This window comes from Rhipicephalus microplus, chromosome 7 (assembly GCF_043290135.1).
Source record: "Rhipicephalus microplus isolate Deutch F79 chromosome 7, USDA_Rmic, whole genome shotgun sequence".
Taxonomy (NCBI): Eukaryota; Metazoa; Arthropoda; class Arachnida; order Ixodida; family Ixodidae; genus Rhipicephalus; species Rhipicephalus microplus.
This window is the reverse complement of record NC_134706.1, coordinates 81,509,733-81,534,895: the sequence shown is the minus strand read 5'-3', so window position 1 is coordinate 81,534,895 and position 25,163 is coordinate 81,509,733. Positions and strand designations below refer to the sequence as shown.

At 46.7% G+C, this 25,163-nt stretch overlaps 1 protein-coding gene across 1 annotated transcript in view; it reads right to left on the bottom strand.

Moving 5' to 3' along the window:
• Nucleotides 1-984: 984 nt before the first annotated feature.
• The window catches only part of LOC119179174 (uncharacterized), a 44,386-nt gene continuing 20,207 nt past the window's right edge, over nt 985-25,163 (bottom strand). Inside the window, exons 4-9 of the mRNA XM_037430246.2 lie at nt 24,367-24,443; nt 13,308-13,462; nt 12,200-12,226; nt 11,112-11,185; nt 9,232-9,324; nt 985-1,188 (exon numbers count right to left, since the gene is read on the bottom strand). Of these exons, the coding sequence (XP_037286143.2) occupies nt 1,007-1,188; nt 9,232-9,324; nt 11,112-11,185; nt 12,200-12,226; nt 13,308-13,462; nt 24,367-24,443 (608 nt within the window). The 3' untranslated portion in view covers nt 985-1,006. The remainder of the gene's footprint in view (nt 1,189-9,231; nt 9,325-11,111; nt 11,186-12,199; nt 12,227-13,307; nt 13,463-24,366; nt 24,444-25,163) is intronic.

Below are 25,163 nucleotides of genomic sequence, written 5' to 3'. Positions count from 1 at the left end.
CTAGACGAAGTGCAGCGAGGCGCATAAAATAAGAAAAACTGCACGAAGACGAGCGAAGCAACACAGCCACCACGCGCTCTCTTGAAGTTCGTTTTACTGCGCTATTTCCTGATTCAGACTTTTCAAGCAAGTTGCAAACATTTTCAACTTATTAGATAATACACCTTGACAAATTTAGCATGAAAATCAATGCATTGGAATCAAAAGCCATACATGGCGCACACATCAGCGTGTCCGTTTGCTCCTGATATTGTGGGTCTTACGGACTACAACTACGCCACATGGACTCAGAGGCGTAATGACTGGGAAAACTTGGATGTGGAAATATGAACTGTACACATGTATATTGCGGATGTATTTTCTCAACACGCATTGTGCATATGCGTGTCTTAAATATTGCGCCTCAAAACACCAAGAAATATAAGAATCAGTAGCGTACAACTGACGATGCACATTTTTCTTCGTCTGTGTTCTTCACTTGCGGAGAACGCACTTGTCCACTTTTCTACGCAAGGGCTCCTGTATATCCGTAGGCTGTAACCACGTCAATGAAGGTGGGACCAATCGCACTAGTATTTGCTTTGTATCCTACGAAGCTATGTCGCTCGCATACACGCCGGGTGGTTTGTGGAAGGATTCTAGAAATTGTAATTAAGGTCCCACACTGTACGGCGGACGGGAGCACCTACATAGCTCCTTGAGGTATTCACCTTGAAAAGAAGCCTATCGGCGTCATCAAAACCAGAGCGGTCTTAATCATACGCCAATCAGCCACGGTGTAGTACTAAATTCTTATGATTCTCGGAGGGTATTTTCAAATGACCCAAGTGGATTCCATTCAGCCGAGGTGTGGTGCTATAATCTTGTGACCTCGGGTGGGTACTTTCAAATTATTAAAATGGGCCCTTGAGTAACCGCGAAACAGCAAACATTTTCCTAAAATGGCTAAACGCCTCACTAGCGGTAGTTTTGCGCCACTTAGCGTCCATTATTTAGAAGTCTTTATTTATTGTCCCCCTTTTTTGCCATGTTTGTCTGCTAACTTGTCGTGCAGTTTACAGCGATCTCGATTTTCGAGATACGGAATAGTCCACCCGCCCGGGCATTCTCTGTAGAAGGTATCGAAGCACACGCTCTCGTCTATGCCTTTGGCGTTGTCTGGCCCCCAGAGTGAGCACTTTGGTGGACCTGCAGAAAACACAGCACACACAGTGAAACTAGAAGATTTCGCACAATAACAACCGAAACTCGAAATAATTGCAGTGCTGCACTTTAAAAACGATAGTCTTTCTTGGGATTTTCAAACTAAAAAATGTTGGTCTATCTATCTATCTATCTATCTATCTATCTATCTATCTATCTATCTATCTATCTATCTATCTATCTATCTATCTATCTATCTATTTATATATCTATCTATCTACCTACCTATCTATCTATCTTTCTGTCTGTCTGTCTGTCTGTCTGTCTGTGTCTATCTATCTATCTATCTATCTATCTTATCTATCTATCTATCTATCTATCTCTATCTATCTATCTATCTATCTGTCTGTCCGTCTGTCTGTCTGTCTGTCTGTCTGTCTGTCTGTCTGTCTGTCTGTCTGTCTGTCTGTCTGTCTGTCTGTCTGTCTGTCTGTCTGTCAATTCAGCCACCCGGTGAAAGTTTGAGCCCTTTCTTAACGCCCACCCATATTCATCTCGTGGCTGCGTTCGCACTTGTGAACATTGTCAATCCAGAAGCCAATAATACGCATATTTGAAACGCAACATGAATACGTGAGTATAAAGTAGTGTGTCTTTTCGTTTGAAATACGCATAGATACGTAATTGTAATGTCCGCGATGTATATTACGCTCAGCTGCCATTGCGACGCAGGCATTCTATTGTCATTGCATTACAGGAATTCTATTGAATTATGGTTGACTTTAATCTAACATATTCATTGCTAAATAGAGTTTAGAGTGGGAAACTCTGGAAATGTGATAAAAAAAGTTAGGATTAAAAATGTTTCATCGCATATTTCATTCCAAAACTGGTACAGATAGAAATAATTACATACTTCGACCGCGTTACATCTCATCATGACTTGAACATTCTAACAAAGTTAGAGAAAACAAGTGCAGAACTTGTTTAACAACATATTTTTCCCCGCACAATTTCGCAATGAAATTATCTTACAAATAACGTTACCATCGTCACCTCTAACTCTGCCTTTCGCTTTTTGTTACGATGTTATGTGCACTTTGATTTTTTTTGTCATCATTAACTTTTGAGCGTGGAGTCCTATGCCTGATACATTGTTATCTTTTTTTCTGTTGTGTTACAAGACCAGTAAATATGTATTTATTACCCATTATGTATTGTGTAACCCCCCCTCCTCTGTAAGGTCTTTTGGCGCTGAGGGTACTTTGATAAATAAAGAAATGAACTAAAAAGCTGGTGTTTCCTACGTTTCGCTAAAACGGTAGAGTGCTGGCACCTACCAGCTGCTCTGCGCTCTCAAAACACTTTCGTTTTGTGACGTTGCTGCAGGATGGCTTCCGTATCTTACGCAGTGCCCCATTGCCCTCTGAATCCTTACACAGCTGTCGGCCCCACATTCAGAAGGAGACTGGAAACAGCCAATACGGATACCCGGCCACCGCGGAGTTAGAGGCAATGAGCTTACCCATGCTTTAGCGAGAGAATTACTCTTCCGGACCTCCGATCCCGGCATATCGCATACACCCCCAGCTCTGCGTATGGACCCGCTTCACACCTATACAGAAATTTCGCAACAACAAACACTCGAAGGACAGAAACCTCCACCCCCAGGGCTGAACCTCAGTAAGGAATCACAGGTAGCGTGACGTCACCTACAGAGCCTGTCCTACCCCAATCCGTACATACTGTCAAAGATAGATCCCGACGCACACACATATCGCAGTGCACATTCTGCGCCAATAGAACAGCTACCTTGTACCACATGTCATGGGAGTGTCCACACAATCCCCCTTTGCAGCCCAGGACACAACACAACATGAGAGGGTGGGAGGCAGCTCTCTCGAGCTCGTACCTGAAGAACAAAGAGGCCCTAGTGAAACGTGCGAGGACTGCGGTCCGCGCCAATAGAATTCTGGACTAAGAATCCCCCCCTCACCGATCTACTCTTGCAGCAAATCTTAATAAACGTTTTGTTTTCTCTCCAGACAGAAGACTGTCGTCTTTGGACGTCCTTTTCAAAAAGCACGCACATATGAGCCAAATTTTTGATTACTGGTTACTTACAATATAAACGCTAGGAACTGATCGTGGACATTTTACCCGTGCTATCAACTTAACGAACACCTATTGCGTGTGAGTGAAACCCGGGACTGAGTTTCATATTTATTCCCACATTACATGACGATGAAGGTGGTGTTCCTTCACTTAAGGCTTGTAGCCGCACTGAAAGAGTGTCCAAAAATCGTTCGAATGAAATTCTACAGTCGTGAAATATTAACTAATCATTTAACATATCAGCCTTCGTATATATACTTCATCGGGAAAAAAATTCTGTAAAATTCTCCAACGTGGTGGTATGTTTATGAAAAGGAAAACTAATAATCCTCCAATTGCCACGCAAACCTGCCTTAAAAGCATGCCGGCCTTCTGAGAAATAAATTATCATAGTTGTCGAAAACTTTGCCTTGCTAAGCATGAATTTCTTTTTGGCTTTACGCTGTAGAGTGGTAATTCTGAATTTTCCACTTTGTCCGCCTCAGCTGTAGTCACCTGCACGGCTCCCTCGTCTGCGTAGCTTCTGCTCGGCTAGAGTAGCTGGCTTCATACGAATGGATGGCGGGTGTTCTGGACAACACATTATTTATATGGGTGTCACTTTAGTTCTTTAGGAAGGTGCGAGCCCCTCACTGAGCAAAGTTGGGAGGGCTGAGCCCCCAAACTTTCGACAGTGGTCGTTCTTGGCTGCACACTGGGGAAACCAACTAATAAAGCGAAGTCTTCCGTCACAACAGCAATCACTCAATTATGTTCTCACGGGAGAATGAAAATGTTATGAGGCAATGTTACAATATAGCAAAGTTTCTCAAACATTTCCGCTGTGATTATTTTCCTTGTAGGGTCTTTGCGGTTCGGGGTTGCCTATTTGACACTTTCTCGTCTTGTGCTCTAGTACTACAGAGCAGGCAAGCGCTGAAAAAAGGCCCTATAATGTTACATCACTTGTTCATGCTTTGATTCTGCTCTGACTTGTTGATTCAGTTACGAATGGCAACGGTCAGGCTTTTTATGGACTGGTCAAAGCACTTGCTGCCTCTGGAAAATATTTTTTTTGGGAAAATATGTGTCATCACCGCTGCTCTGTTGAAGCTGTTGCGAGATGAGTGTGGCAAATCGTTTTTGAAGTTTTTCTATAATGAAACGCCAAAAATAGTTTCTCCTTTAGTCTATGATAAACCTGATCAGCCTTGCTTATGGTAATTTGGAGGCTCGGAAAATGACCACGAATAAAGCAGTGCACTAGAGCTCAGTAAGAAGTTTGGCTTTTAAGCTTGCCCCACAACTTACCCACCGGACCAGGGATAAGGTTAGATACCGCAGTTTTTAGCACAATGGAGACTTAATTAGGAGTCGGGTTGTTGATTTTTCTTCAACCTCAATTGTTTTTTACAGCTCAAAATACATCTCGGACAGCACAAAAGCACACACGTGCAGCGCTGCTTATTTCTCTCTATTCCTCTTTATCTCAGCAAGTATGAGCTCAATGAGATGTATAGCCGGACAAAGTATTAACGCCGCTATGCTGCAAGTGGAAATGCTTTAGTAAACTTATAATCCATCTCCCCAGCTGCTCTATGTAGCCGCTATTTATGTGATTGGCAGCTAGTCTACTTCAATTACATTTAGAATGAGATGCTCTCCGGTTTCATGACGTCATGTAACAAGCATGCGAATTTGTGGCCTACAGAAAACGTTAAATGCCTACAGGCTGATGTTAAACAGTATGCCGTGCCGAAAATAGTTTATTTTCTTACTTTTTACGTGGTCGTGCATAAGTGGGCATTACGCGATGGGTCATTTTTGCGTCATCTGTGGCCTCGCGTAACAAGCTGGTGCAGTGGACATGACAAATACTGTTCACATCAATCACATGCAGCTGACGACCATTTCGAAAGGAAGCAGCGAGGGATAGTTTAACCTAATATTCGCTCACATTTTGTTGTTTCAAAGAAAAAGTATTTTTGCACCATTTGTATTGGCGTATTTATGCAGGTGCCTGGAGGCCCGTTAGGAATTTTAATGCAAATTCAATGAGTGTAAATAAAGTACTATGCCCTTAATACCACGAATTATACACTTTTTCAAGGAAAGGGATGGGAAGTAGATAATATAATTAGCATCAATACAACAATAGCAATATTATTATTAATTCCACGCTCCAGATTTAGAGTTCAGGCTATTAGCAAAGAAGGCAAGTTATAATACGCACATGCCTGAATATATGCAAGAAAGTGTATTACTTATATGAAAGAATATAACAGCAGTCATTTCTTGAAAAAACGCATGGTTGATTGATCCCTCCGCCAGAGGAATGGACATATAACAGGAAAGTAACAAGTGCCATTACAGGGGTAATTAAATGTTTACTGTACATTCATAATGGAGGGTTTGCTGAATGTATGCTTTGGTGTTTGGCAGCTATAGCCCCATTCAACGTGGATTTATCCTCGTTAACACTTAGTACATCTTCATCCCGACGACTAACATGCATGATAAATTTATTAAACAAACTATTGTGGTGTATGCAGAGGTTAATCACCAAAGCATAATCAGATAAAAAGGCTTGATAGCAAGATGAGTTTCGCACGCAGATTGAACGCGGAAATTGGGCTAAGGGCGCCAAGTATTTAAAAATGCACACGTTGTGTCACCTCTGTGTATGCAAATTTATATCCAAGTGCGTGCGCATGAATGAAGTTCTCTCTCTCCAGATATATATATATATATATATATATATATATATATATATATATATATATATATATATATATATATATATATATATATATATCATTTGCCTTGTGCGTCAGTTGTTTGCGGGAATAATAGGCAATAGATGTCATTTGCCTTTGTCGTCAAGTTGTTTTAGCACAGCACCGGTTCTTCAATTATCCGCTCCTTCAGTTCCCGAAAGGCTTGCCCGCATGCTTTTGTCCACGTCCACTTGCTGCCTTTGTGGAGTAGTTTCGCGAGTAGGAGAGCGATGTTGCTGAAAGTAGGGATGCACTCACGGTAGGTGTTTACAGTGCCCAGAAAACGCTGCAGATGTTTTCCTCGTGTGGGTTTCAGAAATTTGTGTATGGCAGCCACATTACCTTGCTTGGGTGTCGCCGTGCCTTGAAAAATTTTGTGGGCCAGGTATTCAATGCTGCAGCGTTCAAAGTGGCACTTTTTCCCTTTGAGTTTTACGTTCTAGCTTTTGGGAGCTTTCAATAGCGTCTCGAGGTGTCGTATAGTATCATAAAATGTCTCTGAGTACACAACCACATCGTCGAAGCAATTACTAACATTGGTGAACTGATGTTTCGCAATTATCGAGTTCATGGTTCTTTCAAATGTAGCCGGAGCGTTCTTCAACCCAAACGGCATTATTACGAACCACTCAAAATGATCATCAGGCGTGGCAAATGCAGTTTTATGGACGTCGTCGGGATGCATTTGGACATGCCAGTATCCCGACATTACGTCCAGCCTAGTAAAAAACAGTGTCTTTTCCAAGTGGTCAACAATATCATCTCTACGTGACATTGGTTGAAAGTGGGGTACCGTTATGGCGTTGAGTTTCCGGTAGTCAATACATAGACGAGTACGTCCTTCACCTTTGTTTCCCGCTAAAATGACTGGTGCGGCGTAGGACGACAACGAAGGCCTCACAACCTTAGCTTAATTAGGGCGTCAACTTGTTTGTTAATCTCCATTTTGTCTGTCTGTGAACATCGGTATGGTGCTCGATGAATAGGGACAGTGAAGGTAAGTACGATCCCATGTTGTTCAGTAGTGATGCACCCAATATCTGTCTGATATTTCGAAAACATCTCGCCATACTTGCTTAAAGGAGATCGAGCGCCGCAGACTCATGCTCTGACAAGTTTTTTGAAGTCAGGGTTCGCATCAGTGGGGCTTGAGTGGTTTTATTTTCATTGTGATGTGGAAGGTTTCAAATCTCACGTGCTTGTGTCACCGACTTGCCTTCAAGATTTAGAGAAAGATTGAAGTACGAAGCGCTGTCAAGGCAAAGAATTAATAGCGTTCTTATGCCTCAAAGAACGTGTACAGAAGCTTTCTTTGTGACGTTATCCATTTGTAACTGAATGTTTACGCGACCTAAAGTTCGAATGCTTAAAGCAACTTGCTGGAGTATGATGCTGGAGTCTCTCATAAACTGAAGTTTTAGCTGTTTGGAGACATTCTCGCTGATACAAGTAATTCTTGCTCCTGTATCGAGAATAGCAGTTGCTGGCTTTCCATTGATGAGAGAGCACTGAAATGTATTAATGAAACTATGGGTCGCACTCCTCGTTTCCCCGTTCAGTCTCAATAGCAGACACATTGCCGCGGTGCTACATTCGTTGTGCTAGTGAAACTGTCGTGGGAAAACAACAGCTGAGCAGTATCTACATTCGTTTTGTGGGGCACGTGGTCGAGGAGTGAATGTTAGCTGCTGCGGTCTGCTGAAGAAACGTGAGGCTCTTGTTGCAGTACTAGCGTTATGAGTAAAGGAAACTCTTCTCACCCGTTCTAAAGATGTCTCGACCCGTTGAGCACCGCTGAGCCACTCTAATGACAAGTTGAAAGACAGCCCGGTGAGCGCCAGTTCCATACCAGGAGGAACACCATCAGTCAGTCCAGAAATGATGGGGCACTCTTTCAGGTCAGCGAAAAAACCCAGTCGCTTTTTCTCATCGTAGTAGTCCTTAATGGTCTGCCCTCCTTTAGTTGGTAGTGGATGGAGAGACAAAAGTCATCTCCGTCAGCCGTTGTAAAGCGGGCTTGTATATTGCGCTTGCTATCGTCCGAAGTCGGTCAACATTGCCGAAAATCTCTGTCAGGTACCACTTGAACGCTTTCCCTTCAGGGCATTCGCTGAAGCCGATCACGGTGAGTCCATGATGCCTCGGCCGCCTTCATGTCGAAAAGAAGAAGCCACTTTTCGATGGAGACGTCGACCTTCTGGTATTCCTTTGAACTTCTGTATGTTCAGTGGAGGCTTTGTCATAGCCATGGCAGGTTGCTGAGGTTGATCTCGTCGACTTGTGTGACGCTACAAAAATGAAGACACGTCGTGGTCCTAATGTGATGCGTTTATTCTAATCCACGCCCATGTCTTCTTCCTAGGCTTCTCATACAATCATTTTGTTGATTCGTCACACACACACACAGATATATATATATATATATATATATATATATATATATATATATATATATATATATATATATATATATATATATATATATATATATATATATATATATATATATATATATATATATATATATATATATATTGTTCGTCTGAAGCGTTCTTTCCTTTTTTCCAAGTTCTTGTGACCCGAGTGTTGTATCTTGATTCGTTCGCTTTACTTTGTACGAGTTACTCCCATCCCAGCTTACAGCCTCAGCTAGAGGCAAGCAGCACTGTATAAATAAAAAATAAATAACGTGCACTTATCCCAGAAGAAAATAGACCTGCGAAGTAGGTACCACTTCGCAAAGTAACAGCTGCCACCACAGTGACTCAACGAAGATTAAAACAAGCACACTTTGAAAGAAAAAAAAACAGTATAGTTTGAGAAGTTTAAGGTTGCAATAAAATGTTTACAGCCTCACATGTGGTTCATGCACGCCGGAATATTTGCTGCCATGAGCGCAAGTTGATGAAACACCATTGTATGCAGTAATCTCTTTTGTCATATGAAGTGCTTAAGAAAGGTTTTAAGTGTACTTGTTGGTACACAACTCCACAGATTGCTAACAATTCAGTGATTAAGAAAGATTGTATTCAACTACATCAAAGCCACCTTTTTCAAGATGCTAGTGAAAATTTAGGGCTAGATTGCTTGTTATGTTGAACCTTCCTGTCACAATAATTAAAACCAATGACGCCCTTAAAGTTTAATAATATAATAAACAAAATTATCACACAAAAAATGCCTCCTCTCTCACCCCACCCCCCAGATATGCCGTCACCTTTTCTTACGGGAGTCTTGAGCACAATGCAAGAGCCGTCGGCATATAGTACATGGACCTTACTTGGAAGACCAAATGGCAACGTTGTTGCACCTGTAACATTTGAAAACGGCCATGAGGCAACAGAAAAAAGGACATTTATTCACTTGCTAATAAATAATGTAGGAACTATACGAGCGGTGGCTTTCATAACACGAGTTGTTTATTATTTCTTCTTTTGGCACATTTGTCAGCTAGTTTCCTATGCAAGTTCCAGTGATATCAGTGCCCTAGGCGTAGAATGGTTCATTAAATTTCGATGTTTCTGTGAATTGTATAGAAGCAGACAGTCGCCTACTTCGTTTATCATTCTTGCCCCCAGCTAGCATCAAGCCTTCTTCAGAAACTCAATACCTACTTCGAGGGTGAAGCCTACTATATACTGTTAGTGACATATGGGAGGGAGCAGCAGACTTTCCAACGAATCCGACGTAGCATAAAGATGCATAATAAGTGTCTTTGTGGTACTGGAGGACCGGAAAGAAATATCTGTATTTGTAAATAAATATCTGTATGAAAACGAATGTGCGCCACCAATAAAGCTGATGACAAAGCTCAGTTTACGGAACAATAAAAAAGGCTATTCCATACATTGATCGCTCTGCCGTGTTCAAATATGATTCGGAGCAGCTGTCATAGATGGCGAAACGGCTTCTTAACGCATGGACTCGCCAGAAACAGGCTGTCGACAAATGCGAAGACAAAAGGGCGGTTCGTGCGTGTCTCGAGCAATGAAGCGCTGCTAACACTGGGTGGTGATTCATAGATGAAAAGGTGTGGGCGGAAAAGTACGAAGTGCGATGACCATTTTCATAGTGGCCTTTGGTATGCCTTTTGCTCAACCACAGACGCTCAATTGCGAGTTGTGAAAACTGTAGCTTTACCGAGTTGGTTATTTATGAATCATGATTCTTGAAATTTGAGTGCTTAAGTTTAACATAGATTTGGAATACGAAGACAATCAAGAGCCTACGGTGAATTGAAAGTTCATTCGGGAAACATTGACATATGAGCATATATACATCGACAGATAAATGATACGCGTAAACAACCGATCAAGAAAATACAAGCAATGAAAACATAATAACCATTGCATCTTGCTATTGGTTGCATTGTTTTGGCCCCGCAGCGGGAGTCTAATGGCTGGGGTACTCAGCTGCTCCCCCGCAGGTCGCGGGATCGAATCCCGGCACCAGCTGCTGCATTTTCGATGGAGGCGAAAATGCTGTCGGCCCGTGTGCTCAGACATAGGCGCGTTAAAGAACCCCAGGTGGTCAAAATTTCCGGAGCCCTCCACTGCGGCGTCTCTCATAATTATATGGTGGTTTTGGGACCCCACATATCGATTGCATTGCTTTGCTAACAATAGTCAACCGCCGTGGCCTGTGTTACTTTCCATGAACACGAGCTCTTGATTGACAGGTAGTTAAGGCTTTACTCACACAATGTGAGCGTGGACAATGGTAACCTAGCAAAAGATGTGGGTGCCGTGCAAAGCCAAACCTTCTTTCTTTGGTGATGGGCACTGAACGTCTATTCGGAATAGTCCCACACATGTTCTGATTGTTGCATTTTCGTCATGGTATTTATTTATTTATTTATTTATTTATTTATTTATTTATTTATTTATTTAGCCAAATTTGCCTAAGTGGACATGTATTGTAGAGGGTGAGGGTAAAAAAGTATCAAACATATGTGCAAACAATCAATCACGTGGCATTGACATGCGAAATAGTCTTTTACCTCAGCGAGAAAAATTGCAGTTACGTGTAGGTGATTGTCTTAGTGTTCGTTGAAAAATTGTTTTCAACTACAAGAATGTTTTTACAGATGTACAGTACCTTTTTTGTATCTTCTGAGAAGAAGTGTTGTGGTGTCATTTTCCATGGTTAACTCGAACAAAATCTTCTCCTTACTATACAACAAAATGAAAATCAAACACAAATTTCGTCTCGTGCACCAAGGAAGGCGAGTGGTATGCATAAGAATGGCCCTGTCAAGATGATGCAATAGTTCGCGCACGCTCTGAATAAACCTAATGATTTATTCCAAAAATGTTTTTTGTAATGTGGTGCAACTGTTCAATTTGATTAACGAAAAATTCAATCGTAGAGTTGAATACTTTTTTCATGTGGCTGAATTGTTTTATTTCTAGAAACTACCTTAGGTCTTTTTGTCTCTCCTTGAGAATATTAGGGTGCTTTTTGCAATCACGCTGGTTTTACTCGCTTCTGTAAAATTTGAATGCATTACTCCTCAGGTCTAGAATATTCGTCTGTTTCTGCTTGGCGAAACATGTTTCCACGGCTACATGGCACACCGATTTTGTTTAATAAACGTCAGCTTAATGAACCTCCGAGCTTTACAGATGCACATTTCTAGCATATGCTCAATCGAACCTCATCATACGCCGACGCAGAATCTTAATGCTCTGTCTGACACCAGGTGCTCTCAATGCTGCTATTCTTCATGTTGACAGGCACGAAGCAACAATTAGGCCCCTAAGAGCTTTGTATGCCCAAATTTCGGCGGAACATTTCCCAAATTCGTTTTACGCCAGTCACCAAGTTTGGGTCTGAAATTTGGGTACCACTTGAAACTAAAAATTATTAAGATAGGTGGGCAGATGAGATTAGGAAGTTTGCGGGTATAACGTGGCAGCAGAAAGCAGAGGACCGAGTTGACCGGCGGATCATGGGAGAAACCTTTATCCTGCAGTGAAAGTAGTCAGGATGATGATGTTCATGAAACTAAAAGGCCCCACTTAGCGGAGGGAACAATGTACAGACTGAAAGTGGGTAATACTACGTAATCCATGAAATTCATAAACATTAGTAGTGCCTTTTTGATGTGTGCAGAATTTTCCGCAATTCTTAGCTGCCGAATTATTCCAGCTACCAAACAAAATAAACATCATTCCTCAACTTACAATTTTATAAGAGCATCGGGAAAATTCCTGAAAAGAAAAGACAACAAAACGTTTCAGCTTTTTATAGGTACGCTATTTGGTTATTTTCGCCCCTTCTATGTACAAGCAGGAGAACACATAGAGCAAACACATAGTGCAGGGCGATTGCATAGATGGCGTGGTATTCCCCGGACAACATTCTCAGCGTGTGCCATAATGCAGACTGTTGACACTAATATTATCATGACGGTGGTGACTTACAGTTGCCTCGTTAATTGCTACCGGGTGAGCTTCAATGCAGATTAAAACAAGTAAGCCTACCGTTGCTTTGAACTAGTATTGTACGTAACGTGTTACAAACTATCGAATACTTGTAATTAAGTACATTTCCTAACGCCATGGGTTACATTCTCGATGTTGTACCGCTGCAGACAATTCAATTATATATTCTTGTCACTGATTGCCATTAATGTATTACTATATGTGACTGCTCTGTACGTACCACCATCCTGCCAGACGGTGGGTCCTACAGAGCCCCTATTTTTCAGCTTTTCCGTGGCTTTAGCCGCAACGTCTTACCCAAGCACCAGCAACAGTGGGGCGCGACGTGACATACATAATCTGAACACTTGAATCATAGCACTCCGCAACCCCGAACTAGTAAGAAAAATTTCCTTGTGTTGTATTACGTCCCTTCCCTCCTGTGCCCGCACTGAGAACGTCTTCACTGTAGCAGCTAGCTTCTTAACTAGGAAACGCAGGAAAACCAACGACAACGTTGAGATACCACTACTTTCAAAGTTAACGTGTTGCACTATATTGTAGAAGACACATTTAGCTTTGCAGTGATCATGCAACCTCAAGCATTCTCATGATCATGCAAGCAACAGTAACTAGTTGTATGAGTAGGCTGCTGTTTTTTGTGCCACGGAACTAAAAGTATGAAGGAGAGCAGTGCAAAAGTAATCAATTTGTACATAGTCAGCAATTTTTAAAAGTGCGTATGTTTTGAAAACAAGTATAATTGAAATCGCTTGCTTGTATGCTGTGACGCATACAAGTTTGCATCGGATGCATCTAGTCTGGAAAGTCAATCTTAAATTTTATAGGAAACTTATTTATTACTCACCCAAATGAAACAAACTTTCTGCACGATACTGTGCGCACAACGTTTCTTGGCGGAAAATTGGTGTAATAGTCAGAATCCATACAAAAACATTTGGGGTCAAAGATTCGTTCCTTTGTAGCGAGCACTTCCACAAGGCGCTTCTCGCTTTTTAGAACCTGCATCAACACAAACCATTCACTGGCAACTTTTTTCGGGGATCTACCAGGTTTCCTATTCGTTAAAGGACACTAAAAAACAATTAGTTGCTTTATATTGATAAACTGCGCTCTTAGAACTCTAAGGTGATAAGTATTATTATCAAGAGGCAATTATTAGCGGAGAAAATCAAGGTTGAAGTTTTCATTTTGAAACTTGCGCCGTAATTTCCGCGTGTGACGTAAGAAATTCCACGATGTATTGTTTATGTATTCGCGACATGGGCTCGCTGACATTTTCTGAGACTTCGTATGCTAAGTCGATGACATCCACAGATCACAATGTACTTCTGTTTTAACAATTAAAAGGTACGTGGGACCCAGTAGAGGCCTTCAAAAATTGATGACGTCACAGTGTGTGGTGCGAGAATCTCAAGGTCACATATCGACGCGCAGTTTCTTTTCACGCTTTTTATCGCTTGCCAACTGTGGTGTAGCGGTAAGAGTGCTGCTTTAGGGAGTATAAATTTGCACATCACTAGTACGTGAGAAAAAGTTTCGCTCTTTAGTGTATCTTTAAGTGTGGATTTATAAGAAACTGATCATTTGCTACTAAATGTGTGGAATGCGTAAACATTTTAGATATTGAGAGCAAAGCAATACTACATAAGCTGGGAAGATACCGATGCCCGTTTTAGATTGTTTGAAACAGATCTCTAAATAACCCGTCATGAATATCACCAAATCTATGCCCATTCCAGTTCCGTCTTCAATTACCGGCTTATACCAACGATTTTTACATTCCGTCACAACGTCTAGTTCAGCAGTGCGATCACCTGCGTTTCAAAATCATTTGCGCTTACTTTCTGATTTCTGAGGAGCATTGGTTCTCTGAACAGTGATTCACTAGACACTTCTGACACCGTGAAATATTGTGGCATTTACTGCTGTTCTAGCTGGCAATAAAGGGATGAAAGCTTTCGTTTTTAATACAATCTAAAATTGAATTTGGAAGCAAGGTGGTCTGCCCAGTTATGTAAGTTAGCAGTCAACGTATACAGAGACGGTTGCAAGAAATGAGGTCGTTCGCAAATGTACACACATCTTGGGGGAATGGTAATATCAAAACAATCCACGCATCTCCACCAAGTCAATCAGGGCAGTCATCTCATATTCATGTTGATGTAAATGAAGTCTGTTTTGTCATCATCGTTATTGTATCTCTAAGAAGAAATTGTTCTGTTGAAATGTTATTGACATCAGTGACAATAAATTTTTCTAGACAGGTTCAAAAGTTCACAATGTCTACGGTTAAGTCGCCTACTTGTATAAGGAGCTTGTGCTTGTAGGGGTTTAATATTGTGCCATCCTGGTTAACATTGATATTACTGTTTAGTTACACTTTTTTGGTCTCACATAGTTTACCCTAGCGTTGCCCCATAGAACGTAACTGGAGTGTCATAAAGTTCATTCATTGGCAGACTTCTTCTACTCCATGCAGAGTACGTCTGTTCCATTGGCAGGTTAGTAGTGTTTTTGTATGTTCTATTGGAAGATTTAGAACAGCTCCGTCGCGAAATCCACTTCACGCAGAAACGTTTTCTTCACCGAGAAAATTGCGGATTCAACCGCAAGTCGGGAACGCCCCGTGCCTTGAAACTACTTGAAACAGTGCTAACTTTGGGCGCGCGGACGAACGCTGGTCGCGTCAGTTGCGCCTCGCGTCGTAGCTCACGTGTTGCTAGCGTAGCATCGCTGTGCCGAGCGTACCCACTCATGCAAGAAGAGAGACGCACGACATAGAGTAACATAAAAATTTACTATGTTACTCTATGCGCGCACATCGCGTTCCGTTCCGACCCTGCCATTTGCTCCAGAGGGAGTGCGTGCGTTCCATTGGTAGATTCCCGTCCCTTGCCCTCCGTCAGAGTGGAGTGCTTCGGTACAGAGTTTGTCGGCCACTTCGAATATGCCAATCGATGACACCATTAGAGAGTCTATGGCAAAACTAGGTGCTGAGGTCGATAATGTCTACGTTGAAGTCACCGTCTTGGTCTGCGCTTGTAGCTGTTATACATTGATGACTATGATTGATACTAGTCACAATGATGATTGATACTACTCTATTATACCTATCTCGTGTCTGACATATAGTTTGACTGTACTGTATAATACCCGAGAAGTCACGCTACGTCTACTGCAAACCCGAACTTACCGAACTCCGTATTTACTACATAAAATTCTCCCTGACAGTGAAATTCAACACAAGTGTGACGCGTGCAATGGCATCATTGAGATAAGACACATGCTGGCGGGCTGTCCCGAGACTCTCGCCGACCCCGAAGATCAATGGCTTTACTGGCAGACGATTGTGCGAAGCGCGTCTTATCAAGACCAACTACGGCCAGTGCAGAAGGTCCACGATGACGCCACAAGCCTCAACCTGACGGTACCGACGTAGACGCGGCCAGCCTCGGTCTGAAAATACCGGGCTTCAGGACACAAGTAATGTTTTGGGGATGAATGAATTGCCCCATATAATGTAGCCGTGAAAACGGACACTAAAGAAGCCTGCCTACCTTTAAACTGCTGCGCCCCTAATTGTGAATGGGAAATGGGGAGATCAACGCATGCGCCCAAACTAGTCCATTTCGATGCAATGATCCCGTTTGAAGGTATCGAATTTCTTTGTCGGTTAGTACGGTCGATGGCGTGCTTAATATGATGGCCTATTCTAATGAACTGCCAGTTCTTAGTAATTTTTCCGGGTGTGGCTATCAATGTTTGCGCAGGTTGCCCGTCTCGTGAAAATTATGACTGCACCTGCACTCGGCATAATAAATAGCAAATCACTTCCAACTTTGGCATTGAGGTTAGTCTTGCGCTCTGGCAGCTGGTCGTTGATGCACCAACCTGACTGCTCCACGTAAAGCCCCCTGCAGGGCATGGGTACCTCATACGTCTCTTCAGTATTTCAAGGCGCAAATTTTGTCACACATTACTTCTCGCTAGTCAAAGGGCCTGGGCGAGGCGCAATCACCTTCTTGCATCATGAACCCATCTTTATCGGCGCCTAAAACACCACCTTTGCGCTGGCACATGCAGCTGCCTTTTTGATGTGCTCCCAGTTGCTCGTGCTTGAATGTTAGCATCATTCTGGCTCATTAGTTGTGGGACACTACTTGACATGAATGTACCGCAGGCACTCATTGATGAGCAAAACTGTGCAGTGTGGCCAGTTCCACCTGCTAGAACGGCGCTCTGCTGAAGTCGAGACACGTTTTTCACAGTCTCACAGATCGCACAGACACACACGCACACACACGCGTGTACGATTGGTATATACAGGTTTTGTCTAAAGCAAGAGCCGCATGGCCTCCAAGATACGCGCCACGCGCTCGCCATTTCGGAGGCCATAAAGAGTCTGACAATGCCTCACAGATGGCAGCACATTATCTAGCGTTTTTTTTTGTGTGCTTGATCAACGCTGCTGGAGAGGGGTGAAATTTTTTTTCCGCTAGATGGACATAGTTGTCAATTTTTACAGCTGTTTGAAAGATCCTGTGTGTTTTTAGCGGCGATGGCCTCACTATTCTGCTTTTTTTCGACGTAGTTTCGTGGCCTCCCAAATGAGCCTACAAATCGCCGAATAGGCTCATTTTCGTCGTGACACCTGTCGAACAAAATGCATTATGGAGAGCCCTTCCACTACATGACATTTATGTAGTGTTTTTTTCTGAAGCAGCTGCACGTAACATCGTGGCTTTGTAGTAGGACACCTGCTCGCTACGCGAACGGCCCGAGTTTGATTCTAAATGGGACCGAAAATTTTATTCTTTCTTTTAGTTAATTCTTTTTCGATTTTTCGCTCACAACCAACGATGCCGATGCCGACGGCGGAATTTCTGTGACTCGAGCTCTCTAACGCTATCGCGTTAACTATAGCTCTTCGCAACGTGGCGAGTGGACATAACTCGGCGTTCCCAACTTACACTCGCCCCGCGAGAAATCGCAGCCAGCCAACCGGGAAGACGCGAAGGCTATTGCGTTTCCCTCTGGTTGGGCACTAGTGTTCAACGCAGTTTCAATACGCAAACACGCCGCGAAAAGGTGGCCTTTGCCCGCGTTCAGTATACAAACAATGAGAGAGAGAGAGAGATTAATGAAAGAGGAAGAGACAAAAAGGACGCTATTTTCTGCCTCCCGTCGCGGGGGCACGGCTCAGCGCCTTTAGGGATCGGGGAAGGGGAAGTAAAGATGATAGGAAGAAGAGAGGAAGGAAAGAAAAAGTGAATGTCATGGCAAGAGAACGTCTTGTCAGTACAGTCAGTAGTGCGAGTGAAAAGAGTCCGTCTATAAGGCGGCGAGGTCCGCGCAAGCACAGAACTCGAGGAAGGCACGAAGGGCTTTCGTCTTCGAGCGCGCGGGAAAAAGTATGTCTTCCATTGTTTCGGCAGGTAGTCCAAGCAGACGATAGCGGCTTACCAGTGCGCAACGCTCAGTGGCCAGGTCAGGGCAGGAGCAAACAATATGCTGCAGCGTTTCGTCATCACCGCACCTTCGGCACGCTGGCGATGAAGAGCGACCCGCGGAATACATGCGTGCCGCAGGCCAGACGCTGCCAGTACGCAGGCGAAGCAACAACCGCCGCTCGCATCTGTCCAGGCCGGTCTCCGGAAGGGATGGTGGAGGTTTGCCGCTTGCCACCCGTGTGTCAGGGTGGGCCGTTGGTAAGAGCTTCCGCAGTCGCTGCCGTGAGTAATCCGACTGGGTTACCGCCTTAGTGACTGGCGTGTCGCAGTGGTGTGCTGCCTTAGCGGCGGCGTCAGCCTCCTCGTTGCCAGCTATTCCAACGTGCGAGGGAAGCCAGTGGAGGGACAGGCGCACACCACTCTCTTTGATGGCGGTCAGTTTTGCGTGCAGCAACGCCACAGTTATGCCTGCTTGGTCTGGTTGGAGCAGCGCTTGTAGGGCTGGTCGGGAGTCGCACAGAATCGCCACAGGCAACTGGGGTAACGTGGCAGCAAGGTGGTCGGCTGCCAAGTGAAGGCCGGCCAATTCAGCTGCAGTGGAGCTGGCGTGAAAGGGAAGTCGGCAGCGGATGGTTGTCCCAGTCGATGGTATGACGCAGGCAGCCGCGGCCGAATGGGGGCTGTCCCGAACGGACCCGTCCGTGAATACCAGGAGCTGCCCCTTAAGTCTTTCATGAAGTTTCGCCACGGCTGCCTGATGGAGCTCGCATGCCGGTGTGCGCCTTTTTCTGAGGTTGTCCAGAGTTAATTGTACGTCCAGAGGCTGCTGGTGTGGTGGAGGGGGTTGGATTGGACTGGGGGGATCGGGGACCAGCTCTTCATAGAGAGCGCAGATCTGTGCCATCCGTGACGCTGGTCGGCTCCGCAGTCTCCGAAGGAGGGCAGCGCCCCCGAGGGCCCTGTGAAGGCGATCCACGTGATGCAGCGCCTGTCGTAGCATCAAGAGTGACAGAGGCCAGGTCTGGGCCTCCGCCAGGGTTGCAGCTATGGGTGACTGACGGGGAAGTCCCATGAAGCGCCGAATTGCCATGCGATGTTGCCGCTCCAGTTGCTCCTTGCGGTGTGGCGCTAGCTGCACCAAGGGCAGTGCATAAGTTTGCGCTGTCGTTGCAGCCCCTTCGTAGAGTCTTAGAGCCAGCCGTGAGGTGCACCCTTGGCCCCTGCTGAGCAGTTTGCTTACGGCAGTCTCGACCCTGGTGGCCTTGAGGACGGCGAGCTTAACGGCTGGTATCCAGGTAAGGCGGTGGTCGATCCTTAGCCCCAGGTACGTCACTGCATCGCTCCACGGGATAGGTCGGTCACCTAGCACAAGCCTTCGGACGGCCCTCCGCGCAGTGGCTCTGGGGTGAACCAGCAGTGCCTCCGTCTTCGTGGGCGAAACGTTCAGTCCGATTGCCTTGAAGAAAGAGACGACGGCATCCAAGGAGCGCTGCAGGGAACGCCTTATGGCCGTGAAGTTTTGCCTAGGCCCCTTAACCCACAGTGCCACATCGTCTGCGTACAAGGAGCACTGCGTGGGGTAACGCTTGTCTGCGGGCATCGCGGTCGGCAGCCCCGCTAGCACCAGGTTGAACAGAAAGGGGCTCAGGACGGAACCTTGTGGAACGCCTGCTGTCACTGGCCGTGGGTCGCTGAGCGCGCGTCGTACTCTAACCCGGAGGGTGCGTTTTGCCAGAAAGGCACTGATAAAGGTACGTAGGCAGCTCACGATGCCGAGTGTGTCCAAAGCACTCTCTATCGCTATGTGAGGCAAGCTGTCAAAAGCGCTCTGTACATCCAGCAGGACGAGGAGGGCCACTTCGCCGTTGCGCTTGGCCTCCTCCAAGGTAGAGACGACGTCCGCGATCGAGTCTGCTGTGCATCGGTGGCGTCGGAAGCCCGTCTGCTGTTCTGGTAGGAAATCCTTTGCCCCCGCAATCCAATTTAGGCGTGCCAGTGCTATGGCTTCCATGAGCTTGCAGGCAGCAGAGGTGAGAGAAACGGGTCTGTAGGACGTAATGGCGGCACAAGGGCGGCGAGGTTTCCGGATCGGCACCACAACAGCGGTCAGCCAGGCTTCAGGTAGGTTGCCGCTCTGCCATATTTCATTAAAAGTCCTCAACAGGTGTCGTCGTGAGGCCATATCCAGGTTGCGCAGCATCTGGTATGTGATGCCGTCGGCACCAGGGGAACTGCGGCGCTTGGTTCTGGCTAGAGCAACGTTCAGTTCGTGTTCGAAAATAGGGTCCTGACACAGAGATGCGATCTGGCTGGCCGTCCAGGCAGGGTGATGACCTTGCGGTGGCTTGGGAGCAGGCGTGGCGATGAGGGCTGAAGGATTGGCTGGTGGGAGTTCTGTGAAGCGATCGGCCAGTCGCTCTGCCAGTTCTTTTTCACTAATGCCTAAGTAGATGGCCACCGCAATGACGGGTTGCCGCACCATTGGTCCAGTGACGAGGGATCGTAGAAGTCGCCATGCTTTTGCGCCACCTCTTGCCTGACTCAGGGAGAGGCAGATGCCTTGCCAGCTTTGCCGCCTGCGACGGTTGGCATGTCGCCGACATACCGCATCCACACGATTGAAGAGTGTACGTTGAGCTGGGTCATGGGATTTTAGGTACCTTCTCTCAGCCCTGCGCCTCGCAGCCCGTAAGTTCAAGTGATGGAGGTCTGGCACAGGGTGGTGCTCTGGCACCCTGGTCTGGATAGTTGCCGCCTGCGCTGCCACTGCTACCAGATTCAGGAAATCCTGATCCTCTGGGACGTCTCGAAGCTGCCTTCGAAAAGCCCGCCAATCGATCGTACTACACAGCCTCCTCCTTGGGATCTTTCCGCCCACAGGTGAGATGACGATCGGCAGGTGGTCTGAACCCCAGGAGTCAGGCTCCACTGCCCAATCGTACCGGTCCCCTTCACTGGCCAAGGTGACGTCAATGGCGGAGCATGACGGTCGTGCTGTTCTGCGGACGAAAGTGAAGGATCCGGTGTTCAAAACTTGTAGGCCCAGTTGATGGATAACGTCCACCAGATCCCTTCCTCGAGAGGAGCAGGTGCTACTCCCCCACATGGTGTGATGAGCATTCATGTCCCCACATATGAGGTAGTCTCTTCCGAATTTAGCCGTGAGCTGTAACAGCATGGAGGCGTCCCACCGCTGTCCAGGTCGCACATACACAGAGGCCACTGTCGTGTCCACACCGCGAAGCCGCACCGTCACGGCACAACACTCAAGAGCCCCTCCAGTGACATCAGCCACGTTTATGTGCACATGTGGTAGTTCTCGTCGCACGTACACTGCACAACGTGGTCGACCCTGGGGATGTGCACTCGCTATGCACGGCGCGTCCTGGCACGTGTCTAGAGTACACGACGTGATACTTTGGTAACCGATGTATCCGGGAAGTCGCAAGTCGGTCGCTGCTACGTACACTTCCTGCAAAGCAAGCACATCATACTCGCTCTGCAGGAGATGTGAGGAGAGGTCTGCATGCCGCCGCCGCAACGAGTGAGCGTTCCATTGAAGCACACACGGGCGGCGGCGGCGGTGGTTCTCTGCAGCATGCGGATGAGTGTCAGCCATGGTGGCTGCTATGAGGGTGCGCGCCACCTGCCTGAAGGCAGATGGAGCGCAGCTGGTTTTCAGGAGGCAGCAGGTCCGCAACTGCTCTTAACAGGAGCCTCAGGTTTGCATTTTCCTGGTCCACACGAGGCTGGGAAGGTACCTTCGCGGGTGGACGAGTCGTGGTAGAGTCTGGGTGCTTGAGACCAGCCGAAGGGCCCCGTTGTTGTACGCCTGTCTGGCCTGGATGGGTCGAGCTGACCGTCATCTTGGATGGTGATCCCACTGCGGCAGCATAGCTCTTGCCCGTGGTCTGCTTCAGCTGAGGACTATCAGTTACACTAGGGCTTGCCCGCAAGACTGCTTGAGCCTCGCGGTGAGGCAGGTAGGTGGGAGCTGATGCCTTGATGGTGGCCAGGCGCCGCTCTCTTTGCCAGAGCTGACAGTCTGCGGAATCAGCTGAATGTGGCCTGCCGCAGTGCAGGCATCTTAATTTGTTGGTGCAGTTGGCGTCTTTCCCATGGTGGCCACCACATCGCAGGCACCGCTCTGGTCCTCGGCAAGTGACGGCGATATGCCCATAGCGTCCGCACCGCCGGCACTGAAGCGGGCGAGGTCGGGATGGCCTCACTTCGAACACCATGCGAAAAAGGCGGACCCGGGTGGGAGGCACGGGAGAGGCGAACCGCAAGACTAGTGATGTCCCTTGTCGCCTGGCTGCAATCACCGGCACATCGGACGACACGGCGGCCAGGAGGGCTTCGTCGGTATAGTCGCCATCGACGCCTTGCACCACGCCACTGCTTTGTGAACGGTCAGCAGGGAGGCGGGCAGTCACGGGTATTCCTGCGAGCTCCGATGTTGCTAGTAGGCGATTCATCCATTCTGGTGTAGATGCGTCTGCTGCCACGATGTTCTTTTTCGTGTTTACTCTCACCTCCTTGACTCCGGGCAGCGCAGAGAGAGCTTGCGCAATGGCAAGACGAGAGGTGCGGTGAAAGGAGGCGCTGGCGTTTGCTGGTCGAAAAAGAATAGTGCCCGAGTCTAGCGACGATGAAGCAGAAGCCGGCATGGTGTGTTCAGTGGCGCGTACCCCTGCAGGAGCGGTCTGAGTCGCAGTGGGCGCATTAGAAGTCCCTGGAGCAACGTGGGCAAGCATAGCCGTCGATTCAGTGGCGGGACGAGGACCAGTGTGGGCAGCGGGTCCTTGAGATGTCGAGGCTCGCTGTCGGCGCTTCTTAGACTTGGAGAGGACGGTCTGAAACTCAGACTGACTGATTTCGTCAGTTGCGTGTGTGACGGCGTCTTCGTGGGCAACCGCATCATTTGACGTTGGGGTAAGACACGCAACTGTGGCACGTTCAGGCGCTACTGCGTGCATCTTCCGCGAGCCACCCTCATCGTCGCTGCCCGACTCGCTAGGACGCGAGCGCTTACGCGTTGACGTAGTATCCATGTCTGCAATATCAGGTTCCTCGTCTAACGGCAGTGGTACGTTCTGCGGAACGGTGACGTTCACGCACAGAATTGACCCGGCATCTTCGAGTTGGGCTGTATGATGCGCCGCTACAGCGGTCGAAGATGCTGTGGTGCTAGTGGTAGGGCTGGAGGCCGCCGAGGACGTCAGGCCCCTTGCAGTTGTCTCGACGTCGGCAGCAAGCACCGGTAGGCGAAGTGATGTCGGTTTCTCGCTGACGACTCTGCACAGTTTCTGTGCCTGTTCATGATGCAACCGCACCGCTTTGGCACTGGAGATGAGGTTCCACAGCACGCGGGTGCACGCGACGCTCGCTGAGCGTCTGTGTGACGATGTGGGAACCAGGGAACGCGACGGGCGTTCCAATGGCGTAGCCGAGAATGGAGGGGACTGCTCTGCCATGGTAGTCGGGATGACAGCTGCCCCAGCGACGCGCAGGAGCAGAGGACGCTGTCACAGGGCTCAGGTCACCGAAAGCGGTGGCAGGGATCCAAGGGCATAATCTGTAAAGATTACTCTCCTTGACAAGACTCGAACGGGTATGAGAGTCCAGGAACGCGAGGAGCACTGCGCGGAACGCGGTCGCGTCTCTCGCGGGCTGACGCGGTAGCGTCTCTCGCAGAATCGGGAGCACCGGGCAACACGTCTGCTCTCTGTGAACGCTCGAGAGAGACCAAACAATGACGCGCTTTTGTGGTGGTCACATCATTTTCTCCGGTTCCACTCTCACCCAGGTACCACAAGTATCTATGGCATGAAGGTTTTTTTAAATCATTCATCATGGACGTTGGTCCTCGTGATACATATGTACCGCCAAGCGTCAGCGTGGATTCATTGACGTTAAGTTGTGCTATAACTGTCAAACACTGTCAAACACTGATGGGCAAGCTCCCTTTAAGCAACTATGTTAGGTACATTAAACATTCACCTACTTCTGTAAATACATGTTATACTTCCGTGTTATACCAATTCCTATGACACGGAACATCCATGTTGTGACAGTGGAACCAGTGCTGCAGTTTACTCATGGCAGTAGGAGCGCTAAGTGATAATGTGATGTGTCAACACTCTTGATCGCGATTTCGTGAATTCAATTTAGTTTCTTAGGGCTTTCTCGAAGTTCTCTCCGTTTTTTAACGTGTGGGAGTTTCGCTCATTGCTAGCCGTTCATGTTCTTTTTTGTTGATGCTGTTGCAATTTTTACTTCCGTCCCTCTCCTTTTGCTGCAATGGCTGTTACAAACAACTAAATAGGCGCCTTCTCAGTTTCCTCAAAGCGGCCCCCTATGAGTAGAGAAGCCAACCGGTTTCCTGAAAGTAGGTATTCTTCCTACATTTTCAACTCTGCTCTCCTCTTCTATATCACTACCGAAGTTTACCTTTATGGCTGATCCGGGAATGTAGGTTCCTTTAGGGAACTTGGTAGTCTTTGGTTTTGGTGTCCGGTACCCAGGATCTGAAACGTCAGAGTGGGCCTGAATGGGTATTTTATGCTGCAATAACGTAATTTTTTTATAATCCTCCTTCAGGCTGCATGCTATCAGCCCACTTCTTTAAATGCTTTCTGTACGAAACGTTTCCCAGTGGCTCTGACGGCCTGCTATCTTCATAATCACATTATGTGCTCCACTGATATCCAGCGAGAACTCTTATTTACAAACCAGGGCTTGCAAGCTGCTTTGATGAACTGTGACGTCCTTATAATATAAATATGGACCACTTAACCCCAAAATAATTGTGAGGGATCACCATGTCAAGCGTGAAACATAAAAGTGCTGAAAATCAGTGACATTATTTGTTTCTTTTTTTTAACCGTCCGCCGTCCTCTGATTTTAATGGCAAACTTAGTGCATTGTTGTGAGTGAAGTGCGCGAGTCAAGTGACTTTCAAATTTGGCGCGTAAGATGAACTACTGACAATGTGTGCAAGATGGCGTATTGCGCCAGTGCGGCGAACACTGGCGATTGGAAAAAGAAGAAAATTCAAGGGAATGGGAGAAAAATCCAGAGCCAGGGCATCGAAGAAAGAAGAAGAGGAGATTCGGGCTCGTGCTTGGAAGAAGAAGGCTAGGGTGCGGCGTGCGACCTCGTCGGGTGCGAGTACCTCCTGGGCGTCAGGGCATCCACCTAGCTGGCGACTGTTTCCACGGGGTCCTGGTGACCATTCAACCGCAGCG